The sequence below is a fragment of the Rhea pennata genome, chromosome 27 (genome assembly GCF_028389875.1).
Source record: "Rhea pennata isolate bPtePen1 chromosome 27, bPtePen1.pri, whole genome shotgun sequence".
NCBI lineage: Eukaryota > Metazoa > Chordata > Aves > Rheiformes > Rheidae > Rhea > Rhea pennata.
Window position 1 is genome coordinate 2635856 of NC_084689.1, and position 14781 is coordinate 2650636.

The 14781-nt window shown below is 36.1% G+C and overlaps 1 protein-coding gene across 8 annotated transcripts in view; it reads left to right on the forward strand.

Annotated features, from left to right (window-relative positions):
- Positions 1–14472, forward strand: part of EPS15L1 (epidermal growth factor receptor pathway substrate 15 like 1) — a 42140-nt gene extending 27668 nt beyond the window's left edge. For 7 of the 8 annotated variants that reach the window (XM_062596241.1, XM_062596244.1, XM_062596240.1 and 4 more), the window contains 2 exons: positions 6446–6651; positions 11431–14472. In XM_062596241.1, the coding sequence (XP_062452225.1) occupies positions 6446–6651; positions 11431–11577 (353 nt within the window). In that variant the 3' untranslated portion in view covers positions 11578–14472. The remainder of the gene's footprint in view (positions 1–6445; positions 6652–11430) is intronic. The other variant, XM_062596246.1, reaches the window with a different exon arrangement.
- Positions 14473–14781: the final 309 nt, after the last annotated feature.

Genomic DNA, 14781 nt, shown 5'->3' on the forward strand with positions numbered 1-14781 from the left:
AGGAATTACTAGATCTACTTAGCCCCTATGATGATATTGGAGAGTTGTTGCTCTTCCAAATTGATTCACTGCATTTTATATTTAACTGCCTGACACAGTGAGAATATCAAAAACCTTTGGCTTTATGTTTTGATCCATTTATTATTTATAACTCTGATGTATTTTGCAAACTGAAATTTATTAATTGGCATTTCAGAAGTTAGTGGTTAACACCTCTTGTCTTTGAGTTAAGGACTTGAATTCCGTTCTCACATTGTTTTTATGATTGGTAGTATTTTTGAAGTGTCAAATTATTGCAAAAAATCTTCAGAAGACAGATGTATTAATCAGCTATTCTTAAATTATGAAGTTTGATTCTAGTCCTTTAGAGATGCCTAGTTTATGCAGAGCCCCAAAAGACCTCTGTGCCAGCACAGCATTTAATTTGAATGACTAGAAACTATTATAAAATAATAGCAGTGATATTACTGATGATAAATAGAACAAACCAATGTGTTAGCTTTTAATGATTTTATCAAACTGCTGGAAGCATTTTGCTATTCCCAATGAAGTTAATGAAGACTTTAGTAAGATCTGACTGATCATGTCCTGTGTGACCTCTTTTTTTTTTTAATCTTGCCAGTTGGCAGATAAAGATAAATGGTATTTAGATCTGCTGATACTAAAAACAAAATGGAGGGGAGGGTCTTTGGAGTATAACTTAATATTCTATCAAACTAGTCTGGAAGCCGTTTCAGCTGTGATGCATGTAGTCGTAATCCATGATCTACAGGGATAAAGAATTCCCTTGTTTTGGGTGAAGAGGCTTCGCCCTTTCAGCACAAGTGGCACTTTAACAACTGACACTTCAGCAAGTGGATGCTTTAGTGAGTAGATACCTAGATAAGATACACTAAGCGTGCACACACATGCCAGGCTTACTGAACCAGGGTTGTCCAGCTAGGAGCTTTTGAGCTAGAGTCAATCTGTGGGAGTCCTTTGGACCCCTGAACCATTTTAGATGTTTGTTGGTACTGCTGTACCAAATCAGATGCCTGCTGCTTGCAGCCATCACTATGCTTGCACGAATTAGAAGGGCAGGGCAAGTGCCTCACAGAAAGCTGATGTTTGTACAGCCTTGCTCTGCCACTCTCTTCCTTTGTATTTGATGCTTCCTCCTCCTTTATGTCAATCATAAATATAGTTCTTTTACATATGTGTCACTTCTCTAAATTTAAAGACATTTTAAGGTTTGACTGTTTTGACCATTTTGACTTAATTTTTCTTCTATAAAGCAGTAGAGAAGCCCTGTCAGCTCACTTAGACAGTAGTCGGTGAGAAAAGGAGAAAGCTTGAATCTTCACTGCTTCTAGAGCTGCACATATGTGTTCTTAGCAGAGTTTGTGTGCCCATGCTGTGTCCTCCATGTCTTAAATAAGCGGAAATGAAGACTTCACAGTTTGCTCAGTGTCTTGGTCAAAAAGCTTGCATTACAAAGCCTGAATGCTTTATGTTGTGTGCCTTTACTGATTTAATTTCTCGAATGAAAATTATGCTTTATGAATTCTTAAAGCAGGGAGCATTCTTTTTGACCTGCACCACGTACAATGTCCTCAGGATATGTATCTGCATAGAAATTTGCTCCATGTATTTAGTGAGATAATTTTCAGAAGAAAGCCTGGTGGATATATTTAATCAGGAGCTATGACTGAAAGAAAGAGTATTAAGCAATCAGTTTAACTAAAGAAAAGAAAAATAAAAGAATTCCCTTGCAGTTCAGCTTCTTTATTTGCCTGTGCGTATTCAGGTCATATTTTGGTGGTCTGGAGGAGAATGCAGAATAGTGTTATTAATGCATCATTTGATCACAGAATTGTTGTGTTTACTTCTAAGTGACTATGGCACATCTGCTTCTTGAGAGCTGCTCGAGTCCCTAAGGTTATACCCGAGCAGCACAGTGCCTGCTCACCTTAATTTTCTCCTCCTCTGCAGCTGAGAGTGAAAAATTCAACCCCAAAGTTTGTGACTGACAGGGAAACTTTTTATTTTTTTGCTCGACTTCTAGAAGACCTGACAGTTGTGTTAGAGTACAGGCATCCCTTGTTGTATAGGATAAATGACTCATAGGTGGAGCACCTGCCCCAGCCACAAACTAAAAATTCCATTCACGCTTTGATTCTGTTGTTTGTGCTCATCTCTCGCACCGAAGATATTTCAGTACTAATTGATGAAACAAGTTGTTGAGAATCTGTTTCAGAACAGATTGTTGATCTGAAGGCAACGATTTCTAATCTAACCTCCTGTTTCCAGAAGTTTGTAGGTTGCACACTATTTCTGTTAAGCTAAGGTTTTCAGAAATAACGGCTAGCTAAAGGTGAGCCTGCAAGTAGTAAGCAAAAACAGTTTTTAGTTCTTCTTGAGTAGGGAAAATATTTTCTTCTGTTACTTAAAATACTGCTGTGATTTGTGTATGCGTGTGTAAACAACTTTATAGCCAGAAAATTTGAGTTTGAAATAACAATGTATAAATAGCCATTGTTGAGGACAAATGCCTTTGAGTATTCTGCAGAAAAATGGTTTTAGTGTAACTAGCCTTCAAGCACACTTTGAAAACTGAAAAAGCTGAGTAATTTAACAGCATAGTGAAAAACATGCTGAGTAGGTTAGGAATGATACATAAACCTGGTAAAATGTCAAGACAGATTTTATGGGAGGCATCTCACATACTGCACAGTCTCCAAAGTTTTCTAGAGGAACGCCTTCTCTGGCAGATACGAGATAGAGGAGGTAGGAATCCTGGTATTAATTGTTCAAATATAATTCCAGAGATGGACTTCACTCATGCTACCACTATTGATCCTAAGCAGTAAGACTCTTTGTAAGATGTATTTTTCACTTTAGGAAGTTTCCTTGAAAGAACTATTTGTTCAGTGAAAGCTTAAAATTGTGTCACTTTAACTTGGTCATGTTTGCCTGTGAGTATGCATCATTATGATACAGTCTTTAAATACATGAAAACATACTGTTTCTCATAATACAGAAAGATACTCTTCTGAGCAGAAAGTTAGGGTCATCTTTGAAACATGGAATCTAGTAAAAACTGTAAGTGTTTCACTTCATTGTTTCATCGTCAATATATTAGAACTCAATAAGACAATTTCTGTAATTGCAGCCTACCAGAAAGAACTCTAGATCTCAACCCTAAAGTTTGTGTGGGGTTTGAAATTAGATAAACCCTTCATATGGGTGGAGTTCACTATAAGTTAACAGCATTTGCTGTGGTAAACCATTTTGTTCATCATCTCTTTTTGCTGAAGTGAGTCCTCGGTGTGGTTTGGGTGCACCACTTGGGTAACTGCTGAAACTGCTGTGGTTTCAGAATAGGACCTGTTTTGCTTATTTCTGAGTTTTTTTTCCCTGAAACTATTAGCAGAAAAATGAAATAAGTAAGGGTTACAACTGCTCACCTGCACTTTCTTACTACTGTACCTGAAAAATGATGAGCTGTGTCATCATAAAACATAATACTTCTAATCTTCAATGAATAAAAGATGAATTTGATCTTAGTCACTACTAATAGCGTATTTTTGCAATATTTTGTTACCAATGTCCTTCAGTTTTGTTGGTGACTTTTTAATGTGGTTGGGGGATTTTCACCTTACATTATAGAAATACTATACCCACATCCTTGAATACATGGAACTAAAAAAACCTTCTACATTCTCTTGCTTCACTGGGGGATGCACATTTGGTGTAAGTCAGCAAGGACTTGTTGTAAGAGAAAGAATTGTGATGTTATTGAGGCCAATAAATTAGCAAATTGAATATCTAACTAAACCATGCACACTTCTACCTCATTTCAAAACCATGTTTACTGAGTGTGGCAGGATGAGGCAAGCTAGAACTAATGTACAAAGTTTCGTGAACGAGGACTTGCTGAGGACCGTCTCTGTCCTAAGTACTAGGATTGGCTTATTCAGTGTGGGTACTGCCCTTAAAATTGCTTTGCAAAAAATGACCCTGATCTTGTAAAGGTTGCCCTCTTTCAGTGTTTCTTCAAAATAACAAAGTCCTCTTCTATTCTTTAGCAGGCAAAAACTGATTAAAGTGGCATTCAGAACGTGAAATGGAAGATTTCTGTATTATCTCCATAGTATTCACAGTTGCATTTCCTCTACAGCACAGTTATTCTTTTGTGATCTGTTATGAAGATGAAGCAGAAGAAACCCCAGTGCTCATTATGTATGCTTCGAAACCGCTAGGGGCTTCATGCGAAAACATTAAACAGGCCACCTAGAAAAAACAGTTTTGCTGAGCAAATACGTTTCAAAACCTATGTTCGTATTAACAGTCACCAATCCCACACGGTGGTTTCAGCAACAGAAATTTTAACCTAAGAAAAGGACAACTGAAAATGGAACAATTTTGCTTCTATCAATAATATTTGGTTTTGGACAATGGAGAGTGAAATATAGTAGAGAGAATTTGCTTGCTAGTATCTGCAGTAGAAGAAAAAATATAGAGGGCTCTTATTCTGCCTTGACCTTAAATTCGAAATATAGCTACTTTATTTCTATTTATAACTTAATTTAAAATTACCGTAGCTGTTAGCCAGGATGGAGCACACACACTGAAGCATGGAAAATAGTGTTGAAGCAAACAACAGATATCTAATCTGTCCACCAGTTTCAAGGTGGCTCAACCTGTGTGATTTCTAGAAACAATTGTCTGACCTGTTCTTGGAAATCATAATGGGATGCAACAAATTCCCTAGGCAGTCTTGAATATTCCAAAGTTTTAGATGTTTTAGCAATCTCCTTTGGTAAAGTCTGAATCCATTACCTGTAATTCATTAGTCTTTTTCCTAGTGGGTGTAGCAGATTTGCCTGCAAGACTCTGATCATGTTTCCCATCAATATTCTTAAGACTAAACGAGCCTAATTGTAGCTCCTACTGCGAGCGTGTTGTGTTCTACACTTCTTTCTGTCTGCTTGTTCTCCTGGGGACTTTCTTAACTTGCTTTGCGTCTGTCCTGAAGCATAGTGCCTGAAAGTGGTCACCATATTCCATCTGAGGCCCGAGCTGAGTGCCAGAATAGCTTCCCCCATCTAGCATACAGCGCTTTTGCCTGTCCCGTTCAGTGTGATGAATGCCTGCATATAATAGCCGAAGATTTTATTACTGATCAGCAAGTCCTACCTGAGACTGGGAAAGAAACCTACACTTTCGCTCTCTTGTCTCCCATTTTTATAGGTACTGGTAGTTCATTTTTGCCTGAACTGTAGGTTAATATATGAGTCTGGAGGTTACAGGGGATCATATACTGAAAAGAAAAGAAATGAGAAGCTGTTACTTTCTTCGTAATTGGCTTATTTGGCAAGCATTAAATCTCAGACATGACCTCTCAATGCAGAGCAGGGCTGATGTTAGTGCTTAGGAGACAAAAACACTGCGTGATTCCTTCGGCCACCCGGTAAATCTGTGCCCGCTGGAAGCCGAGGGCTGTGGGCCGTTTCAGCTGGTGCAGCTGAGCCCGCTGGTGGCCAAGGCTGCGTGTCCGGGAAGCGGCTCGCAGGGGAGGCGGACGTCTGGCCAGCCTCTGGGCTGCGATCGAACGGTAAGTGCAGGCAGGCTGTTGGTTAGGTCTATGTAGTGTGAACTCTGCTGGCCTTTACTTCTCCTCTTTTGACAAATGAGGATTTCCACAGGTTTGCATAAATGGTGTTTAGTGTGTGCAGCTTATAATGTTCATGAGCACCTACCATTGGCAGAAAATGCCTTCTTAAAAGATACCAGGTTATGTCTTAGACATACCAAATACATGCGCTGAAGTATTTGGATTTTCAGCTCCTTTGCCGAGTTGTACTGAGGTGGAGCGTAAGGAAAAGCAGTCACCTGCAAAAGCTGGGTTGCACAACAAGCCCTCCAAAACAGAGCTTTTTTTTCATCAGTCTCTTTTGCGTTGTACATATGCAGTGTCATGGCAGAAGGGCAAACTAGTCCCAGAAAAAAAGAGAATGTGTGCGTACTATACACACAGATAAGTTACTATCCAGTTCTATTTAACATGATTAATTATTTATCTTCAGTGATACATGTTTCTTAGTATTTTCAATTTTATACAATCCCGAACTTAAATGTCTTTAATGCAGGAAAATGAAATAAAGTCTTACCTGTCAAATTCTTCCAATCAATGTCATTATATTGGGGTTTATCATACCAAATCTTGATGGTATTAATGCTATAATATGTATAAATAACATAATAAATCCATATAGCGAAAACATCTGTTTGAGATGATTGGCATTGAGTGATGAGTGCTATTGTATTTAGTTAAATTTTAAACTACCCCAAGAAGAATGGATGATGCTAAATGCATCAGCACAGTTTCCTGTTAAGGGGTTTGTATTGTCCATGGTAAGTAACTTCTCTTTTTCTTCTTTTGTTTTTCTCCTAAACTTTCCAGGTAAAAGTACTCCTGTAAGCCACCTTGGGTCTTCAGATTTTCCCAAGCCCCATGATCCATTCCAGCCATTTGGGGCTGACAGCAGTGACCCGTTTCAAAGTAAAAAGGGGTTTGGGGACCCATTTAGTGGAAAAGATCCATTTGCTCCCTCCTCTTCAAGTAAAACTTCTAAAGACTCTTCCTTGGGTTTTGCAGACTTCAGCTCTGTAAGTTAAGTTCATTGTCTCTGAGCAAACCACTTTCTGCTCTGCTTGCAGCAATCTATTGGGTTTTTGTTTTCACTGCAAACCTGCTGTTCTCTGGCTTCTGTCTCTTAGTACCTTCATGCTGTCCTTGTTGTTTTTGTATTAATACTTCTGTAATAAAAAAGGCATTATTTCAATAAAAAAAACAGTTTTGAATTTCATACTAAATTTTAAAGGGTTTACTTGCTTTTAAATTATTTTAGTGCAGTGTGCCTTTACTCACAAATTCTTTGTAGCAAAATCTTGTGTATTATTTTTGTTGCATGGAGGCTATTTTGTAACTGATTTGGGGGAGCCAATGATGTAAAGATTCTTCAAAAATTATTGTTAAACACATTTATATAGCTACTTCACCATATCCTGAGAAGTAAATCCTTAAGGAGAAAGATTCCGTAAAGTATTTGTAATTGTTTGTGGAAAAAAAAAAGTTCTGAGAATCCTGTCGCAATGTTGTTTGTATACAATGGAATGTGATCATAAGGATACATATACAAGACAGAGACTGAAAATTTAGCTGTTGAATTTTGTTCCAATTACTGATAATGTAGAGAAGCCCTTGTTAGACAAAGCATACAAAATTGTTTTGTAGAACCAATATAGAAATATTGCACTCCAAAAGACAGTATCTGAAGGTTAGAAAGCAAAGCCAAGTGCCCTTTCATGAAAAGAACATCAGGATTTCTAGAAGTCTGGCTTTGTTTTCAGTGTTGGCAGGCACATTATTGAATTAGAAATCATTGTAAATACAGTAGTAGTGTTCTTATTACTTCCATGAACAGGTAGAAATCTGTTCCACCCGTAGCCTCAGGCTTCTTCCTCCTTCCGTGTGTTTTTGTTCTGTCACATTGCCATGCAGTAAAATTGCCAACTTAATCTGTTACTTTAAGCCTGATGGGCACAATTCAGTGTTCAGCAAGTGGAGATCTTAAAACTGAATCGTTCAGGTTGCTTATTTTTTACTGTTTTCCCCTCCTCCACAATTATTAATTAATAGTAAATGTGTATAATTTTCCTTTTTGATATTGTTAGTTGAGGTCATCTGTGCATACCTTTAGCTGGCCTCAGTTCTTTAATTTACCTATGATAAAGTTCAAGATACTATGTATGCTTTACCACAGTTAGTACTAGCCTGTTGAATTTAGTGCACAGTTAAATTCTGTGAATGTATACAAAATGGTGACATTCTTAATAAAAATAAGACGCAAAACTTGCTTTATCTGAAATTTCTTGAACAACACCTAATTTCTTCTTTGAATGGAAGCAAAATAATGGAATGGAATGCCTGTTACCCAGCTACTGTCATCTTATTTACAGACTGCATTTCTTAAGAGCGTGACTTACACTGAGTGATTGTATCAAATGATTAACCAAAATCTCCTTCTCCCATCCCAGTGGGTGCCCTAGTGTTTAATTCTTCATGCCATCAAGTTTCAGGAGATAAGATTAACTTTAAAGATAAGAAAAAGTAGGAAAAATGAGATCCGAGTAGTAGCAACTTGTAGTTTGTTTAATTGCTGTTAGGTGGCACTTTGTCCAATAAAATTAATTTTTTAATTTGGTTTTGTGAATTGTTTTATACTGTTCCAAGAAAAAAAAAAAGTATTAACTGAAGTTGATTGAAAAGAGAGAGGCTTTGTTTCCCTGTTCTTTTCAGTATTTGCTTTTTGCTTGCAAATAACACGATTACGTTACCATGTTTGAGGATGGCTGATTCTCCTGCATGAAGCCTTGAGTGCGCTAGTTAACTTGTAATCAGGAAGAATATTATGTCATTACCTGGCAATATTATATTGTCTTTACCTGTTGTTTGGATAACTATCTTCATAATAAATTTTGCTTACAGAAGGTTTTCTGACCCGCAGTTTGAGACATGGAATCTGAGAACAGAATCATAGAATCACATACTGTTGACTAACTGAATAGTACGTTTTTTAGCTGGAATTCTTTACCCTTGCAAAGAACTAACACGAGGACTTCGTTAATTTTTAGTAGCATTCTGTAGAATTTGTCATTTTGGAGTTCCAAATTCACACACCTAGAATTTCTTAGGTATATTCTTGTTGCATTCTTAACTTTTGCACTGGCTTAAAGTATAACCCTTTGGAACAAAGCAAACTGTTTTGCTAGCTCATGTTTCAGGTATTTCTAAAGTATATCTTAACTTTACAGATAGACAACAAGAAAAGTAATTTTTTTAGTGTACAAAAAGCATTTTAATTTCCAAGAAACAGAGCATTTAGAACTAAACTACTTTTTTTTCCCTCTTTTCATATAAGTTGGTAGTTTTATAAATACAAGTCAGGGTGGTTTTCTGTGTGTTTGGTTATTTTCTCTGCAGATTCTGCTATTTTTCTCACTTATGCCTTGTGTCTAACTGTGCTTTTGGACCAAGAAAAGATAATATGTGAGAGTGTTTATGAAATGACAGATATATGACATAAATTTGTAGTCGTCTTAAACTGGACATATGCAAAAAAATGTTTTTCTTTTAAATGACTTTGAATTTCAGTTACGTGACCTTTTTATAGGTAATTGCACAAGAATCAGGGGGCCACAATGAATTGTTCTATGTGTCACTGGTGGTCAGAGTTGTGCTCCTGGAAATTTTGCTTTTTGCTAAGCCTTTGTAATATCTGGCTCATCCAGATTTGATTTCCTGTGATTCACTTCTCTCTCTCTCTCTCTCTCTCTCTCTCTCTCTCTCTCTCTCTTTTTTCCCCCTTTTTCTTTTTTTCTTCTCAGCCTTTTTAACCACAAAAATATAACTTACATATCATAAACAAATCTTAAGTTGGATTCCCCTAAGCTTTGGAAGACTTACCCTAAGATGTAAGCCATATAAGTAAATATGTTTTCTCAACATTTTAAAAAAGATACCCCAAAGGGATTAGCTAAAGTTTATTATATTTCTGAAAACAGTAACTCTTATTCTCCATCACGGCTACAGGATCTTCTTTTTGAATTCTTGGAATAAGTGGAGAAGTCCTACTTCCAATTGAGTCTGCCTTCACTGTGTCTTGAAAAAATCATGTATTCAAAACCTTAATGAACTTTTAAATCTTACCTGTCAGCTGTTCACTGAAATTATTTAAAGAAGTAATGACAGTAGGATTTCTTCATTTTAAAAGTAAAATTTCATATAATGTGTGGTACCTTTATTGTATTTCAACAACACTGAATGCAAAGGTCTTCATCTAGATTTTTTTTGGCAGTGACAACAGATGAATTTTTTGGGAGAAAAGTGATTTTAAAAGTAGTTCTCTTTTTTTGCATCATATCCTCTTGCTTTTTCAGATGTTAACAAAAATAAAATGAGGAATTGTGAGCATCGGGAAAAGTATAGATAAAGCATAATTTAACTACAGTGAATGAAAGTTGGCCCTGGGTTTAAAGAAATATAAATAGATGCATTTATTTGAAAATATGAATTATAGATACAGTGTGGAGCGGAAAAGGCAGGAGTGGGGATCTTTGTATAACACACATCCAGCCAGGCAAAGGTCTACTGTTTAAAATTTTATTTAATATTCAGTACAATGTTTGCAGCTTCCCTGGGAAGCTATAGCCATGTCAGCTAGTGGAGTGGCTTGTTTTGCAGTGTTCAAAGTTACAGTTTTGTGGACCAGAGACCAATATTTGCAATATGTATTCAACTGAAATTTAAAACTGTAAATTCCATGTATTTTTCTCTTCCAAAAAACCCAAATAATACCTTTTTCCTGAACTGAAAAAAAGAAGATTGTACAAAGCAAATTTTAGAAGTGGGATATAATGCAAACATTTGCTCTACAAACACTCCTGTAAACATCATCCTCTTCACCAAATGCTAAAATTAGACAGTACCAGATTTTATTTTAGATTTAAATTAGTATTATTTCTATAAAATACTTTTATAACATTTTATTCAAAAACCTCAAGAAAGCAAACTTCTGCATACTTCAGTGCTAAATATTGAAATATAATATTGAAATAGTTTTGCTAATTACTGCCATGTACTTAAATGTATTTTGGAAAGCTCAAACAGGCTTATAAGCTGAACGTTAAAATATATAATATCTCCTTAGTGTTTTTTGCTGAATTAAATTGGATTCTCTTACATTATTTCTTGCTAGAAAAACTCTAAATGTATTTTGTAGACAGTTACAGAAGGTTTTTTTTTTTTTTCCTTTTTTTTTTTTTTTTTTCCCCGCTTTGGCTGGATAGTGAATTTCCCACAAATTGACAGTCTGCAGATTCATTAGTAAAACCCCTCACCATTAACAGGCGATATTACAATAAAACTCTTTGCAGTGTAGTTGCACAAGCATAAATAACTGTTGGTTTTACCAGGTAAAAGCTAACAAATTTAGCATTCTAAAGAGCGGATGTAGGTTGCTGTGCTCCCAAACCACCAACAAACTTGTGTGTGTTTGTGGAGTTTTTGTTTGGCTCCAGTCCTCTGGCTGTTTTCGTAGACTTCTGAGGCATGGAGGCAGGGACACGCAACCCAACGGGGTTAGTCCTCTGGTGGGAGGAAGACAGAATTAAGAGTATAAATGAAAGGATGAAGTGAGGAAAACAGTGAGTGACTTTTTTTTTTTTTTTTTTTTTTTTTTTATGATTCCAAAGAACTAGCCTGATACAGCCTGGTATACTTAATTTTGTATATTTAATGTGTTTGATTTCTTGTATTTTTTATATAACTTTTCTGGCTTTATAGTAAGTTTGTTTATTAATGCATTTTCCATTTTCGTTTTTTAGTTTGGAAATGAAGAACAGCAGCTGGCATGGGCAAAGCGTGAGAGTGAAAAAACAGAGCAAGAAAGACTAGCTCGATTGCGGAGACAAGAACAAGAAGACCTTGAGTTGGCTATTGCGCTCAGTAAGGCTGATATGCCAAGCTCTTAAATAGAGGTTCTTTGGCTCTATCCTGGCCAAATGAAACCTTTAAACATGGCTTTTATAAAAGTACTAAATTCTTGTTTTATGTTGTGAAAATAATTCTAGTCACCTTCAACTCTAAGCAGGACTGGCTGGTTATATCAAGCTGGGCTCTGTGTGGCTTTTCAAGTGCATAATATACAGGAAACACTGTATAAGGCGTATTGTATGTTCTAGGTAAAAATTACTGCTTGTAAGAAATTTAACATATGATCCTAAGACATTGAAAGCAAAGTTTCCTTATCTTAAGACAATGTTGCATATAGTAAACTGCAACTTGTGAATTTGGCTTTTTATTACCCGAATCACATTGTTTTTTGAGGCTGCAATATGCAATTAAAAGAAAATGTCGTAAAAAGACAGTATTTATAGAATTAGCTTTCACTTATTACATTGACTTATTCATGGTAGGCTAATGAGTACAAATCCATTTATGTCAAAGTCTTCAGCACAAATTCATTATTAGGTGTTCCCTTTTTATCAAGGAGATGCAGCTGTTAGAGAAGAATTTGATAATTTAGAAATGATGGATACAGAGAACTGTAAAATACTTTGAATTTGAAGCCTCTATGAATGAGTAGTTCTTATTTAAAGATTTATTTGCATTGAGTTTTAATAATTTTGTGTGATGTTGTAAAAGAGGGAGTTAATTCAGTTGTAGTAAATTGGACAAATGATGGCTTTGGCAATTAAATCATTAGGTAAAGTCATGCTTTATCTCATAAGCAAGTATGTTTACAGAACTGTGACAAAAGTTTGAGTTCTTCTAATGTAAGATCAAACAACTGAAAACTTGCTAAGTTTGAGCTGTGCTCTTCCCTGCAACTTACTTTACCCTCTTTTACTCCAAGCACCAGAAAATAGATCATATTATTGTATTATCCAGCTGACTGTGTGAAACTGTCTCTACCTCTGTTTCTTTAATTCCACTGGTCTTATATTATGGGGATACAGATCAAAAATAGTTTAGCTGAAATATGGGCAAGTTGAAACAGATTTTATTTGCCAAATACATGTTCATGCATAAGTTACAGAAGTACTGGTAGACTGGGTTGGCTTTAAAAGGCAAGTTGCAGTGCTAAGTCCAAATAGAAGCAGATTTTAAATATACCTGTAGAACTCAATATATGCCCGTGGTAAAGATAATGCAGAATATGTTTTACACGTCCTATCTAAAATAAGTCCTTATGATAAGTTTGTGACTTATCTACTAAATTACTTACTAAAAATGCCTTTCTTGGTAATTACAGGAATTCTAACACTTCAGTTGTCTTTGCCTTGGACTCTTATGTCTAAATAGAGTAGACACCTAGCACAAAATTTTCAAACTGTCCCTAATGTATGTCTGCTTTCCTGTCCTTGGTTCTGTAGGAATACAAACTAGGTACTTAACACTCGGTGTTTTCACTGTTGCAGCCCTGATTTTGTAAAATCTTCTGTTTTTTGGAAAATGTTTTTTGGAAATTCCTTCATCGTCCTTAATGCATTTACATTTCTTATACCCTTGCTTCCTTATTTTTATTTCTCGTGATACAGTCATAGTGCCTGTTTACTGAATGAAAGCAGCCTGTCTCCATCCTGTTCCAATTGCCTTACTCTGAAGGCTTTCCTTATGCAGAGGCAAAGATCACGTTAGATTATTTTAATCTAATTAGCAGTTGCCAATTCTGAAATGCAGCTAAAATGTAACGTTTGTCTCCAGCTTTTGTGAGTAGGTACATCAGTGAGCGTGTGTCTGTGTGTGCCTGCACACGTGCACGCACACAGATATGTGCAACCATCCGTTTACATATGCGGCAATATATTTGACAAAACTGAAAATCTGTATCTCAAAGTACGTTTTCAGGAGTCGCAATTCTGCACTTGCTGTGTATCTCCTGTGGTAATGGTACTGCAAATACTGTGAATCCGTGATTTGCCTCAGAAGGGGAGAATATGCATTCGATTTAATGCTCAAACCTGAGTTCAGAAATTTCAACAAATTCTCTTTGCTGTTGGTCTACTGGCTTCCAGGTCTCTGAAAGCAAATTTGGCCTGTGTATAACTGACATGAGCTAAACCTTTTGCTGTGAAAGAGCTATTTTCAAAATTGTGTAAGATTCTGCTTTTGTTTTGGGCCTGAGTCTTCATGGTGTCTCCTCTGCTATAACAAAACACCATGCATATGTAGTGCCATTTGATAAAGGAAAGCCACTTTCGGACTACTGCCTGGACGACGCCACTCCAGTGGGACAGGTGGATAAGTTAAATAGCTTCATTCGTTTTTCCTAGGTAGACACTGTGACAAGACATTTTGCTTGTCAATTCTCTGAAATAGTGTGCTTTCTAACGCTTCTGAGGCAATGAGTTGGTCTTTCCAAGATGCTCAGCGAGCAGCCAGAAATGTGAATTAATTATCATTCCACGTAGCGTTAGAACTAACTGTTCACTTTGGTGTTTGCTTATGGACTCGTTCTCCGTATTTGCCCGTACAGTAACGGAAGGTCAAGCAAATTAACAGATACAGAACGTGTCCTCTGTGCGCGGTGTATTAGCGTTAGTAATCCTAGGTTTACTGAAACACTTTTGATTCAGAATTTTAGACACTGCAGTACAGCTGTGATTTCTCCCCGTCGTATTTAACACAGGTTTTCCATGAAAAAGAAAGTTTGCCCCCATTCTTCCCTTATGCATGTAACTTAGTGTTTTGTACAATACCTGTATGTGCTCTTCTAAAACAAGATTTTATTGCAAGATGTTGATCTTATTCTTCCTCCAGAACAGTGAAATTTAAAGCACAAATAGGCCTATTGCTATTTGGGCAGATAAATATGTACAATGCAAGATATATAAAATGTAAGTATACACAATGCATATACAGTGTATATTATAAGATTCTTATTATTTGTGTGTATGTGTGTATATATATATATATATAGCGTATTGTATAATGTAATAATAGTGTGTGTATATACTATATATGTCCACATACTATGTCTAGTATATAGTTACTTCTACTGTACATAAAATATGTATATACCATGAATATGTAGAATATTGATATATATTCTATATATTAAAGTTTGTGTATGTATGTATTCTCTATACAGAGATGGATAGAGAAATGGAATCTATACAGAAATTGAAATTTGATCATGGCTCTTATAATTTCAAAGTTCTGGTGAAAGAAAA